At 39.5% G+C, this 15286-nt stretch overlaps 1 protein-coding gene across 1 annotated transcript in view; it reads left to right on the top strand.

Annotated features, from left to right (window-relative positions):
- Nucleotides 1–523: 523 nt before the first annotated feature.
- The window catches only part of NR2F2 (nuclear receptor subfamily 2 group F member 2), a 115221-nt gene continuing 100458 nt past the window's right edge, over nucleotides 524–15286 (top strand). Inside the window, exon 1 of the mRNA XM_060155946.1 lies at nucleotides 524–621. Within this exon, the coding sequence (XP_060011929.1) occupies nucleotides 558–621 (64 nt within the window). The 5' untranslated portion in view covers nucleotides 524–557. The remainder of the gene's footprint in view (nucleotides 622–15286) is intronic.

Raw genomic sequence — 15286 nt, 5'->3', positions numbered from 1 at the left:
TGATAGCTGATGATAATATTTCTACATCCACTGTTAAGCTTCTTAAGTTTCTTCTTCACTTTAGGAGTGTTTAGCATATCGTTTTCTAAAAACCATCCTCGGTGTGCCTTAGGCAAAGTACGATTCAATACCACGTTCGTGGGAGATTATCTAGGACTAAGCTGCTGAGCGAATATCTCAGCTCCCCTCAGCCGGTCTCTCCATAAATGCACCTTTATAAACCTCTCAGGGGTAAACTGGGTCACTTGATGTTGTTTCAGAACATCTGGAAAATAGTCATTGGGGTGGGGAGGGCTATAAAAGCGTTTTGTGCTGAGGCTCCGGGGATCTCAGGAAAACACGGATGTGACACACACCAAATGATTCTAAAACATCCACTTGTTTGTAAGTACCCAAACTACTCATTATCTGCTCTGACTTCACATAAGAGGGGTTTGACAAGGATGCTGAGTTCAGATCTGTGTTGTGGCTCCCCCACAAGCTTCAAATCCCTTTTCTGGCATTTTTAGGCAATCGAGAAGCAGACTGCAGTTGAGCGGAGCTGAATCTCATTTCGCATGCCTCCCCAGAGTGAGCAGAGGACCGAGCCCCCAACAACAAGAGCCTCCAAGCGACCAGCAGGTAACCACACAATAGATAGGACATCGTCTCTGTTTGTAGGTATTCCCCAAATGCGACCAGGTATGTAAAGCAGCCAGAAAATGGATTGTCCTTCCTTAGGCACTTCCTTCATTGGTTGCAATACTTCTTCACAGGGAGAGGTTTAGACATTTCGGGTATAAAAAGTCCTTCTTTAAACATCTTGAATTCCAAGCCGGGGAACTTCTTAAGGGATTGAGTCATGTGTTTTATGGTTCTCACTTTCCTTAAAATATTAGTTAAGGAAACAAATGAGAGCTTTTCTTTAAGGGGCGCAGTGAGAGCTAAACTGGCTGACCCTCCATGCTAGCTATATTGTACTTTCCTCCTTGATTAGCACGGGTACCAGGCTCTTCCTTCAAATTAAGACAATATGCTTGAAGTGATGAACCGTATTGGCCATCTATCTTCCTTTTGTGATCTGGCTCTCATCGAGCTGAAATGAAGCCATTTCTTCTGCCTGTGGCTGATTAAACACAGAGTAAGTCCTAAGGAGGCTCTAATGATCCTCCACAGAGCCTGCGTCAGCCCAGCCCGCACCTGCAGGCTTCGGCTTCTCCACTTCCATCAGAAAATGAAGCATCTGTTTCAGGGAGGTGGTATCTTTTTATCATCCGGTGTATCACTCTGGTCAGAGTGGATGCAGCTCATTTGGTACCCAAGGCTGCCTCCCGTGCCACAGGTAACAAATGGTCCCTCAGGAAGTCTTGTTCTCGTCAGGGGTGAAAGGACACAACTTTGGGTAAAAATCTGTGACTGGTAAAAGTCTCCATGGCTCACAGCCCATGGTCTTCTTTTAAGCAAAACAGGTTGGGAAATGACAAGAGGAATCTTTTAAATAAACCAATCCTTTGTTCATCAACTCATTGATTCTTTTATTCATTCATTTCATAAACACTCATCAGACACCAGCTATGAATGGAGCCCTGTGCCAGGAACTAGAGCTAGAGCATGGACATGGCCCCTGGAGGTTACATCCTAGTGAAGAGACAGACATTAAACAAGTAATGATGAGTTAAGTACTTAGTTACCACTGTGAGGAGTATCCCAAATAATAAAGGACTCTGGGAATATATAAGAGGGGGACTGACGTTTTCTGGAGTTCCGGGAAGACTTCCTGGGGAAGTGACATTTAAGCTGAGACCTCAAAGACAAGATCCAGTTGTGAGTTCATAGAAAGCCACAGGGTACAGCATGTTCAAAGGTCCTGGGGTGGAAAGGTAATGTTTAAATCATCCAAGCACTCAAAAACCCAGTGAGAGGGAGAGTGGCTAAAAAACAGGACTGACAACGTGGGCGGGGATCAGATCAAGCAGGGCTATGTTAGGCTGAGTTAAGGAGTTAGAATTTTATCCCAAAAGTTTGATTGGAACCAGTGGTTTGTAAGCAGGAAAGTGAAATGGTCATTACCATGATAGAACCTTACTACCATTTTTGAGTAGTGGTAAAGTTGCACTTTCCTTGCCAGGCACTGTACAGATTTGTAATTTATGATCTCCAATGGTTCCAGCATTCCATTGAGGTGAGAGGAAACTGAGGCTGAATGAGGGTAAGATCACACCAGATCACACAGCTGGCAGTGTGGGACCAGGTCCTGGCCAGGCCAACCCCACACAGACTGACTCTTAACCTGCTAAGCATTTGTGACACTTATATAACATTACTTTGTCCAACTCTATGACACTTTAGGAGAATTTACAATTTATTTATTGATAATGTTCAAATGATGATAGCTCCATTTAAATCATAAGAGAACTAAAAATAGTAGAGCTAACTTACCTTGTCCCTTAGAAAGGAATCTTGGCACAAAGGTATTAAATTAGTGCCATGTAGAAGCTAAAAGCCCAAGATCTGGAATTAGATTGACTTGGGTTCAAATCTCAGCTTGTCCAGTTCCTGACGGTGTGATCGAGAACAGGGGGACATGGAGACTGATGCTCGGTTTCATTCTCTATAAATGGATATGTGAACACCGAGTTCACTTGGTTGTGGTGAGGATTAAATGAATAGTTATGCAAACCACTTTTCTAACTTTCTGAGACCCCCCAATACACATTTGTCACTAACACCACCAGCACTGCCACCATCTTCATCATCATTATTATCGTCATAGCATCATCATCATGGTTACTTAACTAACTTGCCAGGTTAGTGGGACATTAAACATCCCACCTCTTTCTCCTAGCATGTGCTTTTTAGTCTATTGCAAGTGCATTGCTCATTTTCCAGCTCTCACATTATAGAAAGGAATGTGCACTAATCCCTGGCAGGTAGCTGAAAACCAAGAATGCCTAATAAGTCAGGCATCAAATAAACCCAAGAACATTTGAAAGCAGCACAAAGTAATTCCAAAACGACTTAACTGTGCAGAAGAAGATACTTGATGGAGATGAGTAGCTATGAAGCATTTTAAATGTAATTCCCCTTTTAAATAAGCAGCTATAACAGATGAAAGGAACCTGTTTTGCTTTGAAAACTGCTTTTTTGTCTTGATAGTTTTTTTTTAATTATATGAGGAATCAAATGGATTGGCTTTTACATGAACAAAAGTTTACATACAAATATTATATAAATTGAACATGGATGTTTATAGGTATAGGTGATGCAAATTCCTCCCAAAAGGATATCAAATATCTAAATCCAGGGCTTCCCTGGTGGCGCAGTGTCTGCCTGCCAATGCAGGGGACACGGGTTCGTGCCCCGGTCCGGGAAGATCCCACATGCCGCGGAGCAGCTGGGCCTGTGAGCCATGGCCGCTGAGCCTGCGCGTCCGGAGCCTGTGCTCCGCAATGGGAGAGGCCACAACAGTCAGAGGCCCGCATACCAAAAAAAAAAAAAAAAAAAAAATCTAAATCCAGGAAGATATCTGGGCAGGACCATCTATCTGCTCTCCTGATGGTTATCTAACACCCACCACACTATTTTTTTTTTGGCCACGTTGGGTCTTCATTGCTGTGCGTGGGCTTTCTCCAGTTGCAGTGAGTGGCGGCTACTCTTTGTTGGGTGCATGGGTTTCTCATTGCCGTGGCTTCTCTTGCTGTGGAGCACGGGCTCTAGGCACGTGGGCTTCAGTAATTGCAGCACACGGGCTCAGTAGTTGTGGCACATGGACCCTAAAGCATGCAGGCTTCAGTTGTGGCTTGCAGGCTTAGTTGCTCGGTGGCACGTGGGATCTTCCTGGACCAGGGATCAAACTCGTGTCCTCTGCATTAGCAGGCAGATTCTTAACCACTGCGCCACCAGGGAAGTCCCAACACACTATTCTTGGTGTTAGTTATAGACAAATTTACACAGCAGATCCACAAAAATTACTTACTATTAAATGAAACGAGGCCTGTAAGAGCCTCCTGTCCAGTGCTTGGTAACATATTCAACCTTTGATCAATGTTAGCTATTGCAATAATACAAAAAAAAAAAATTCAGGTTAAAAAGTTTTTCGCTTTTTCTAATTTTATTGAGATATGATTGAGCTATAACACTGTGCAAGTTTAAAGTGTACTGGTGATGATTTGATACACATGTATACAGCAAAACATACGTGTGCATGGTAAGATCATTTAAGATCTACTCTCCTAGCAATTTTCAAGTATATAATGCAGTATTGTTAGCTATAATAACCATGCCATACATTAGATCCTTGGAAATTATTCATCTTATAACTGGAAGTTTGTATCCTTTGACTAACATCTCCCCATTTCTCCAAGCCCTCAGCCCCTGGCACCAGCATTCTACTCTTTGTTTCTATGAGTTTGACTTTTTTAGGTTCCACATATAAGTGGGATCCTTACAGTATTTGTCTTTCTCTGTCTGACTTATTTCACTTAGCATAGTTCTCAAGGTTTATCCATAGTGTTGCAAATGGCAGGATTTCCTTATTTCTCATAGCTGAATAATATTCTATTGGGGAATATTATATGTATAATATATCTCACATCTTCTTTATCTGTTCATCCATTGATGGACACCTCGTTGCTTCCGTATCTTGGCTATTGTGGATCATGCTGCAAGGAACATGGGAGTGCAGACACCTCCTCAAGATCCTGATTTCATTTCCTTTGGATAAATACCCAGAAGTGGAATTGCTAAATCATAGAGGAGTTCTATTTTTTATTTTTTGAAGAGCCTCCATACTCTTTTCCATAGTGGTTGCACCAATTCACATCTCCATCAACAGTGCAAAAGTGTTCCCTTTTCTTCACATCCTCACCAACATTTGCTATCGCTTGTCCTTTTGTTAATAGCCATCCTAACAAGTGTGAGGTGATATCTCATCATGGTTTTCGATTTGCATTTTCTTGATTATTAGTGATGTTGAACACCTTTTCATGTACCTGTTGGCCATTTTTATGTTTTCTATAGGAAAATATATATTTAGGTATTCTGACCATTTCTTAATTATATTGTTTGGGTTTTTTTGCTGTTGAGTTGCAAGAGTTTCTTAAATATTTTTGATATTAACTCCTTATCAGATATATGGTTTGCAAATATTTTCTGTCATTCAATTTTCATTTTGTTGATTGTTTATTTTACTGTGCAGAAGCTTTTTAGTTTGATGTAGCCCCACATGTTTAATTTTGCCTTTGTTATTTGTATTTTTAATGTCTTTTCCAAAAATTTATTGCCAAGGCCAGTGTCAAGAAGACTTATCCCTATGTTTTCTTTTAAGTGTTATGGCTTTTGGTCTTATGTTTAAATATTTAATCCATTTTGAGTTATTCTGAGTTAATTTTTGTGGGTGGTGTGAGATAGGGTTCTAATTTTATTCTTTTGCACATGATTATCCAGTTTTCCCAGCACAATTTATTGAAGAGATTAGCCTTTCCCTGTTGAATATTCTTGGTTCCTTTGTCAAATATTAGTTGACCATATATGCAAAGGTTTATTTCTGGGCTCTGGATTCTGTTCCATTAGTCTATGTGCTCATTTTTATATTAGAACCATATTGTTTTGATTTCTATAGCTTTGTAATATAATTTGAAATAAGTAAATGTGATGCCTCCCGCTTTGTTCTTTCTCAGAATTGCTTTGGCTATTCAGTCTTTTGTGGCTCCATATGAATTTTAGGATTTTTCTATTTCTGTGAAAAGTACTATTGGAATTTTGATATCTGCATTGAATCTATAGATGGCTTTGGATACTATGGGCATTTTGACAATATTATTTCTTCCAATCTATGAATAAGAGATATCTTTCCATTTATTTGTGACTTTTTCAATTTTTTCATCCAAATCTTACAGTTTTCTGTGTACAGATTTTTCACCTCCTTGAATACATTTATTCCTATTGTTTTTGATGCTATTATAAATGGGATTTTTTTCTTTATTTCTTCTTCAGATATTTTGTTGTTGTTAATATATAAAAACACAACTGATTTATGTATGTTAATTTTTTATCCTGGAACTTTACTGAATACATTTATTAGTTCTAAGAGTTTTCAGTACAGAAAGTTTTACTTTTTTCTTTCCAGTTTAGTTAACTTATTTATTTTCTTGCCTAACTGCTCTGGTTAGGACTTCTAGAACTATGTTGAATAGAAGTGGTAAAAGTGGGCACCTTTGTCTTATTCTCAGTCTTAGAAGAAAGACTTCAATGTTTCACCAAAAAGACTTTTAAAACCATCCAGTTTAATTCCTATGTGTTCACAGATGATGAAACTACAGTCTCAATAGGTCATAGAACTTTCAAAATATTTCACCTCTACTAAGAACAGAGTCTATACCTGTTAGGACATGAAGAAGTTAAGGCAATCTGAGATCTGAGATAACCAGAAAGTTCCAACCTACTTAGCCCTCTGACAAAGTTGTTCTCATCTTATGGGACTCTTCTTTCATCACACTAATCCAACTGCCATTCCTTTCTTCTCATCTGCCCTTACTAGGTTATATGTTTCATTAAGGCAAGAACTGTGTATATGTCATTTTCCACACTATTCCCAGCATCAACACAGTCACCTGGCATGTAGTAGGTACTCAATATATTATTTGTGGAATTGGATAGAAACATATTGGCATGTAGCACAATGCCAAAGTTCAAGCCAAATTGCTACATTGTCCATCCCAGAATTATGTGCAGGACTTAGCTAAATGTTAAGCCTCCTCACTGAGACTCTGAGAGATAAGAACATTTGTTAGATAAATGTTTGTAACCCAAAGATACAAGGTGGCATGTGCCCAATAAGCCATGCTTATTGTGACTGACTCATTCTCAGTACAAATTCCTGTCTATCTGAGAGATAACTCAGTCTATAGTGAATGAGACCAGGTAAAAGGTAAAGATGGTCCAGCAACTCAAGGGCTGAACCTGAAGCTTAAGGAAAAATGGCTACACACTGGAGACCACTTTTAGGCAGAGATGCATTTCCACTGCCATCCATGCATCCAGTGCATTTCCATTGCCAATCACACTGAGGTTTTGCTCATGGCTATCTTAAATGTAGTTGGATACTCCCTCTAGTCCTGGAAGTGACGTGACAGAGGTGAGGAAGAAGTCCTGTGTCTTTGTAGGAAAGCTTCTATCAACTGCCTGACACCTGAACTCAAATATAAAATTTGTCAGCAACACTTTTCCCACTGCCTTTCATGGTAAGGCTCCTTCCACTCAAAATGTCCAGATGGGGGACACAAAAAAATGGATGCAGTTAGACATGGAGGGAATCAAAGATCACTTGCTCTCTCTCTGAGACTTAATCATCTGTGAAACAAAGGATTCTAAGACTTGCCCAATCCACCTCACTAGATGGTTTAAAGCACTACGGACAGATGTCTTCAGGAAGATAAGGTCTATACAATTATAAGCTGGTGTTTCTTTCTTGAAAGCCTTCCACTAGGTGTTACAGGGTTAACAAAATGAAAAAAACCACACAGCCCTGCTCTTCAAGGCACTTACAGTCTAGTACACACATGCGAGCACAGTGAGTTAAAAAAAAATTTATACACACACAGACAGTTGTTATTTTATCAAATATCTCTGTAAAGGAATCCATTATAGAACACACTGAAGCACAAATTAAATAATCTTTGTTTGATTGATTTTGAATACCCTTAGACCATTTCAGTCAAATAAGTATATAAAATTGTACACTTTTAGGAGAGAGGAATAAAGAATATATAAACAGGGCCCTTTATGTGAAATTCTATATAAGTCAACTCAGAATCAGACATAACTAAAATGGAATAGGAAGATGTGTCCAATTACATATCTGCCTCTTACTTCCTTTACAGCATCAGTATTCCATAAGTCCACAAGATCACAGCTTGACCGACAGAGGTCATACACAGAGCAGAGGATTTGTACTGATGAAAAGTTTATTTTTTTCCCTTATCAAAAAACAGGCATATTTGATTGCCAAAAGTGCTTAAAGTGGATTATATCTACATTTGACTTTGTGTTAAGTGCAGAGACAGAAATCTCTAAAATTTATAAACAAAAGTTTCTCTCTTCCTTCAGAGTTCGAAGCAAAAAACAACTTGCACTGTATCTCAAACATACTACAGCTTGAATGTTACAGGGACATAAAATATATTTATTGTTGCTGTAGCTCAAATTTTCCATCCTACTACATGTACAGAGTTGGAGTTTACCAAAATAGCATCAGCAACACTGCCAACAAGATCCTATAACCTTAACACAAAGTAAATATGAAAGTAGAAAAGAAATGTAACCTTTTTAAAGTTCTCTCTATGCAAATACCATGCAGAAGTCACTGACTACTGAAAACTGCACATCTCTTCAATATCTGAACCACCCCGAAAAATCATCATGGCAAGCTTGTTATTTTGATCTTTCACAGATTTCTTTAAATTCCTATTCACTTTCTGTGATGGTCTGTGTACCTACAATCATCATCTATTAATAGTACATTTCTTAAGAGTCCCATACAGGCATAACCACAAAATCACAAAAAGAGCTTTTTTATAAAGTTTCTGGGGCTATTTATCTTTGAATACTCACTCTATGATCAAGTCATCTTCTAAAATGATCATTAAAATGAAAAATACATTCAAAATATATAAAGAACAAATACAAGTTAAGAGCAAAAAAAACCCCAAAAATTTGATTTAAAAATGGGCAGAAGATCTGAACAGAGTTTCCAAAGAAGACATACAGATGGCCAACAGGTACGTGAAAAGATGCTCACCATCATTTATCATCAGGGAAATGCAAATCAAAACCACAATGACATGTCACCTCACACCTGTTAGAATGGCTATCATCAAAAAGACAAGAAATAAAAAGTGTTGGCAAGGATGAGGAGAAAAGGGAATCCTTGTGCACTGTTGGTGGGAATGTAAATTGGTGGAGCCACTATAGAAAACAGTATGGAGGCTCCTCAAAAAAATTATAAATAAGGTTTCCCTTGTGGCGCAGTGGTTGAGAGTCCGCCTGCCGATGCAGGGGACACGGGTTCACGCCCTGGTCTGGGAGGATCCCACATGCCGCGGAGCGGCTGGGCCCGTGAGCCATGGCCGCTGAGCCTGCGCGTCCGGAGCCTGTGCTCCGCAACGGGAGAGGCCACAACAGTGAGAGCCCTGCATACCGCAAAAAAATATATATATACATAACTAGAACTACCCTGTGATCCAGCAATCTCACTTCTGGGATTTTTTCCAAAGAAACTGAGAACACTAACTCAAATAGATTGATGAACCTCCATATTCATTGCAGCATTGTTTACAATAGCCAAAATATGAAAACAAACTCTCTCTATAGATATATTGCATTTATGACAACATGGATGGACTTTGAAGGTATTATGCTAAGTGAAATAAGTCAGACAGAGAAAGACAAAAACTGTTATGATCTCTCTTATATGTGGAATCTAAACAACAAAAAGAACAGCAACAAGCTCACAGATACAGAGAAGAGATTAGTGGTTGCCAGAGGCACGGGGTGGGGGGTAAGAGAAATGAATGAATGGGGGGGGTTGGTTTAAATAAATCGAATAATTTTAATTAAAAAATGAAATATACTAACAGTAGCAAAATAAGTATTGAAACTCATGGGACCACAAACTCCCTATCTTGCTACCCCATTTATTTGAACTCTTTATTTGCATGAGTTCATGTCCAACATTGGTTGGGAGTCTGAACTGAAAACGAAGAACTTTGGAGCACAGGCATCCATGATGACACTGGAGGCCAGGTAGATGGAGCAGGATGCTGTGTATTTCCCAGGCAGTGCCAGAAACTCAGTCTTACCTTCTATCAAGACACTGCAGGATGAGGCTAAAGGGGCTGATTTGACGAAAGCCATTGTGAGACTCAGGTCCAAGATGTGTTGCCTCCAAGCTGAAGTGATGAAGTGTGACACAGATCGAGGAACCTCCCACAGCCTACCTCAGACCCTGCAGCAGCTCTGACTCCCAGCCACGGATAACGGCTGAGCCCAGCAGAGCCCAGATGGAGCTATGGAAGGGACCAGGCATGCACACGGGGTCCTGCTGGTGGCCAGGCAAGGCCCTCAAGAACTATTAATGTTAATTTGACTTCCTGGGTGCCAGTTAATTGAGACCCAGGAACATCCAATTTCCCTTCCTGTATGGAATATTGAGTTGAACATGCATTCCCCACCTGAAACCTATGAGCAGTATTTGTTAAGTCTGGAATACTTAGCAGAAAGTTACCTAAAATGTTCATTGATAACATGAAGCGTGTCCCTGTGGTTCTTTCTCTAATATAGACTCTCCACCTCCAACACTAATACACCTCTTCTATGTATTACCAAATCATTCTGCTGCATATCTTTTTTAATATTTATTTTTTATAGAAGTATAGTTAACTTGCAATATTGTGTTAGTTTCAGGTGTACAGTAAAGTGATTCAGTTATACATATATACATATATATCTATTTTTTTCAGCTTCTTTTCCCTTCTTTACAAAATATTGAGTATAGTTCCCTGTGGTATACAGTAGGTCCTTGCTGGTTATCTATTTTATATATAGTAGTGTGTGTATGTTAATCCTAAACTCCTGATTTATCCCTTTCCCCACCCCTTTCTCCTTTGGTAACCATAAGTTTGCTTTCTATGTCTGTGTATTTCTGTTTTGTATATAAGTTCATTTGTATCATTTTTTAAATATCCATACATAAGTGATATCACATGATATTTGTCTTTGTCTGGCTTATTTCACTTACTATGATAATGTCTAGATCCATCCATGTTGCTGCAAATGGCATTATTTCATTATTTTTATGGCTGAGTAATATTCCATTGTATAAATACACTATATCTTCTTTATCCATTCATCTGTCGATGGACATCTAGATTAATATAGCTTCTAAGGGTGTCTAATTTACTAGTAAGAAACTGCTTAAGAATTAGGAGAATCCAGCTCCCTGTCTTTTAAAATACATTCAGTTTTCATAAAACTTAAATATTATGGTTCATCTTCTTATAATGATTGGCATACATAATTAGGAGAATCCAGCTCCCTGTCTTTTAAAATACATTCAGTTTTCATAAAACCTAAATATTATGGTTCATCTTCTTATAATGATTGGCATACATAATTATGTGTCAATATCTAAGTCTAGAATTTGGTGCTTACTTTGTGATGTACAATTAATATTGATAATATAGAATTAAGTACTCTTGATAAGCTACTCTAAGAATCTAGGTACAAAATAGATCAGTAAATCAATGATACAAAGAAAAGAGCACTTCTTGAATTTTTTTTACTGTTGCAATGTCAGAAGTCACTTAGAAACAGAACTACATGAGTAACTTAAACAAAGGAGAAAAATCCAGAACTCAGTATTTCTTCCAGCTTCTTGTAGGAGCTCTGACAAAGGGGAAATAATCTAAATAATCTAAATCTAAATAGAAAGTTTTGTTTTATAAGCTTGTTGGTTTGTTTGGGTTTTTTTATGCAAGAGACTGTTAAAATTTACACTTGTAAATTTGTATGAATCTTCCCTTTCACATCATCATTGTCCCCTTAGCAGTTAATAAGGAAGCTGTGTTTTCCCTGAATTAGATAAAACAATATCCAGATTCAAAATAAAAAGATGGAATTACTAGCAAACTTTGCTAAGTTAGTAAATCAAGGCCTTTTCTTATTCTTTGTATAAGGTCAAAAATGTGACATTCCAGGCTTCACTGGTGGCGCAGTGGTTGAGAGTCCGCCTGCTGATGCAGGGGACACGGGTTCATGCCCCGGTCCGGGAAGATCCCACATGCCATGGAGCGGCTGGGCCCGTGAGCCATGGCCGCTGAGCCTGCGCATCCGGAGCCTGTGCTCTGCAACGGGAGAGGCCACAACAGTGAGAGGCCCGCCTACCGCAAAAAAAAAAAAGTGACATTCCCTTAAATGATACAATTGAGGATCTTTACCCAGTTGTTAATTCAGAAGTATGTTCCTGTGCAAAAGAAAAAAAAAGTATTTACCATGGATTCATGGATTCATATTTTAGCATTTCTGAAAGCATGCTTTTGTGAAAAAATTCCCTAAACAAAGAAAACCTTTACCTGTGTCAAATTCAACAATCTGCTTACGTTGGTAACATGAAACACAAGCTCCTCTTCCAGGAGCTCCAACTTTGAGAATAGTTTAAGTGACCAATGACATAAAAAATGAGTTTGCTTTAGACCTTTCTTTTTGGTAGCCATGACATAGTAAGGAAAGGATAAAGAAAGACACTTGTCAAAGTAATACAGTATTTCACGTCCGCTGATTAGGTCTGTTCACAAGTGTAACAGCTGTAACCAAGGTCTTATTACGCAGTTAAAAATTCCGATTTTGATGAAAGGTATTGGACCAGGCCACATTTGTGGTAAAAATGTTTTCCTTTTTTTTTTTTTAACTCTTCTGCCAAAACAAATGAATTTCTCAGTCACTATATGTGATACTACAATAGAATCAGTGGATCTTGCCAAATATGGAAATCTTCTAAAAAACTGCTCTTATCAACTTGCAAGAAGCCAAAAAGTGAAATGGATATTGTGACGCCCTGTAGACTCACGATATCACATTGGATGAGGCATGTGAAAGTACTTTGTAAATGATAAATAAAGCACTACAAGCATGCAAATTATTCAAACTACCTGTAAAGCTTCCTTCATGATGATGATGGTGATGGTAACAATAATAATAATAGCTATCACCGATTGAGTGATTTTTATTATATGGCAGCAACTATGCTAAGCACTTTCCATGTATTTGCTTATTTATTACTCACAACAATTGGTTAATGTTAGACTATCATTATCTCCATTTTACAGAGGAATACTAAAAGCTCAGAGAAGTTAAGAAAATTGCCTTAGGTCACACAGCTCATCAGCCTATGACGTTAAAGTAGTTCTTCACGCCCTCATGCAAATACAAGTGTTGGTAAAGAATTCATGGATTAGGTCTAGTTATGTTATGTGATCCAGGTAACCCCGCATATGGTCATATTACTTTTTAGTTACTGAAGAAAAAGGACACATACACATGTACACATACATGCAAACTTATTCAGATTCCCAGAGATATGTCAAGTATCCCTGAACTAACACATAGGTGTGTTCTCTTGATTTGACAATGATTCAAATGAGTCATGTGATTTTGTTCTGCAAAGGCTCTTTCTAGCATAAGGTAAGCATGTACTAAATGTTTGATAAACATGTGTTTCCCAGCTTGGCAGTATTTGCCTTACTTGCCTGGCACGTTATTCAGAAATCTTTGGTTTGCAAACGACAAAAAGTCAACTCAAACCAGCTAAAAGCAAAAGAGGAACTGATTTGCTCATGTAAGTGAAGAGTCTAGAAAGCTCCGGTTCCCAGCATGGCTGGATGCTAGCACTTGGGCATGTCTTGTCCATCTCACTACTGCTCCGGCTCTACTCTGCCTTTCTCTTCCTTGGCTTCCTTCTCAGTCAGCTTCTCTTCACCAGCAGTTATTGGATTATATATGGCTGCTCTAGAAATGTCAGCACTTCTCTCTTTATATCACCAACTGAAGTCCCAAGGAAGCCTTAAGTTGGCATAGCCTGCATCGTACACCCATCCTGGAACTAATCACTGCCTTCAGAGAGATAAGGCATCTGATTGGCCAACCAAGAAGGAGGAAGAGGAACAGAGGAAAGGAGGAGAAAGAATAAGACAAGAAGAAGTTGGTGATAAACTGAAGCGTGACACAAGAGTAGCCTTTCTTGGTCCGGAGATATCTTGCTGATTTTTAGTTTCAATATTATCTCAAAAATTTAGCTTCCAAGAAAGGAAGTGAATGATAGGTCATTCCATCCTCTTTGTTAGATTACATTCTGTATTTGTGCTGTCTTATTTATTATATTTAAAGGAAATGGACACAGAGCTTTGAAGAGGGCAAGGCTTATATGGATGATGCCATTCAGGAGGGAAATTGTTTCTTTCCCAGCTTCATTATACTTGGTGATAATTATGATCTGTACCTCGGTGACAATTATACCATTCCAAGAAACCCACATTCGTCTTCCAATTCGTAAATTAACAAAAGGACACTAGAGAGTGTGCCCTGTTACACGTTTATAATCTTTTTGTCTCAGACTCTATGAACATGATGGGAGTTTCCCTGTGATCCTTTCTCACACAGTCATATCCTTCTGCCCTATTGCACACAAAGGTCTCATTGATTGGAAGGGCAGCTACACTGATGTGCAGGGCCAAAGGGTTAAGGATCCAGGAAATTCCCAACTGGTTTAACAGGAATGGGCACCACACCTTCTTGAAGCTCTACAGTGACCAAGTCACAAAAATTGGGTCCACCATGAGAATTGGGGAAACTCAGGGAAGTGCCTTCAGGCGACAAGGGTCTGTGGAGATTGAGAGCTCGGATAAGGGCAAATGAGTATCTCACGCTGCTCCGCTACATTCTAGTCTTGCATTTTTCCTAAGACTTCTTCTCACCCAAGGGGGTGGGGGGAAGTGAAGAGAGAAATGGAGAGCCATTCCACAGCCACATAGGTGCCCATCCTCATGCCCTGATCCTAAATCCCCCACAGCACTACTCTTATTAGACACTCTCCCTTCCCTTTGAGACAGGCTGGGACCTGGGACCCTCTGCTGCAGTGCTTGCACCTGGACAAATGTCTCCTCAAGCAACAAAATACAAAGAAACCATAAGGGACTAAAAATAACTGTGTGCATGTGCAGTTGGGGCAAATTTTGGACAAAAAGATACAAAGAGACCAAAAAGCCCAACTGCCACTTCTGAAGAGCCAGGAAAAAAAGCAGGGTACTGCACATGCCCCCTGCACACACCACCACCAAAGGGGTGGGCAAAACACCTAAGCCAGCACTCCGGTCCAACCCCTGGACCCGCCCTCACCCTCACCCCATATAAGGGACCAGCTCTCCTGCCCCACCTTCAGGGAGCAAGCTAGCAAAGAAACCTGTTACCTGTTCTTGCTGCCCCCTGCTGCAGCAGGGACTCCAACAAAGCCTTGCCTGAATTCGTTGTCTGGCCTCTGATCAGTTTCTATTGATTAAGGAGGCCAAGAACTCTGGTCAGTAACACCTTGACTTTTTTCTTGATCTCTCCTTTTTCTTTTAGATCCAGAGGCAGAACGCCAAATAAGTCATACTCCTCTACTGATAACACCCTATCATTATAAATTTGTACCAAGCCCTTCCCTCATTGTTTATTGCCTTTTATCCCATTTCCCTTCCCCATTTTCCTCCCCAACCCA

This window comes from Lagenorhynchus albirostris, chromosome 1, assembly GCF_949774975.1.
Source record: "Lagenorhynchus albirostris chromosome 1, mLagAlb1.1, whole genome shotgun sequence".
Classification (NCBI taxonomy): Eukaryota; Metazoa; Chordata; class Mammalia; order Artiodactyla; family Delphinidae; genus Lagenorhynchus; species Lagenorhynchus albirostris.
This window is presented reverse-complemented; position numbering and strand designations above follow the sequence as displayed.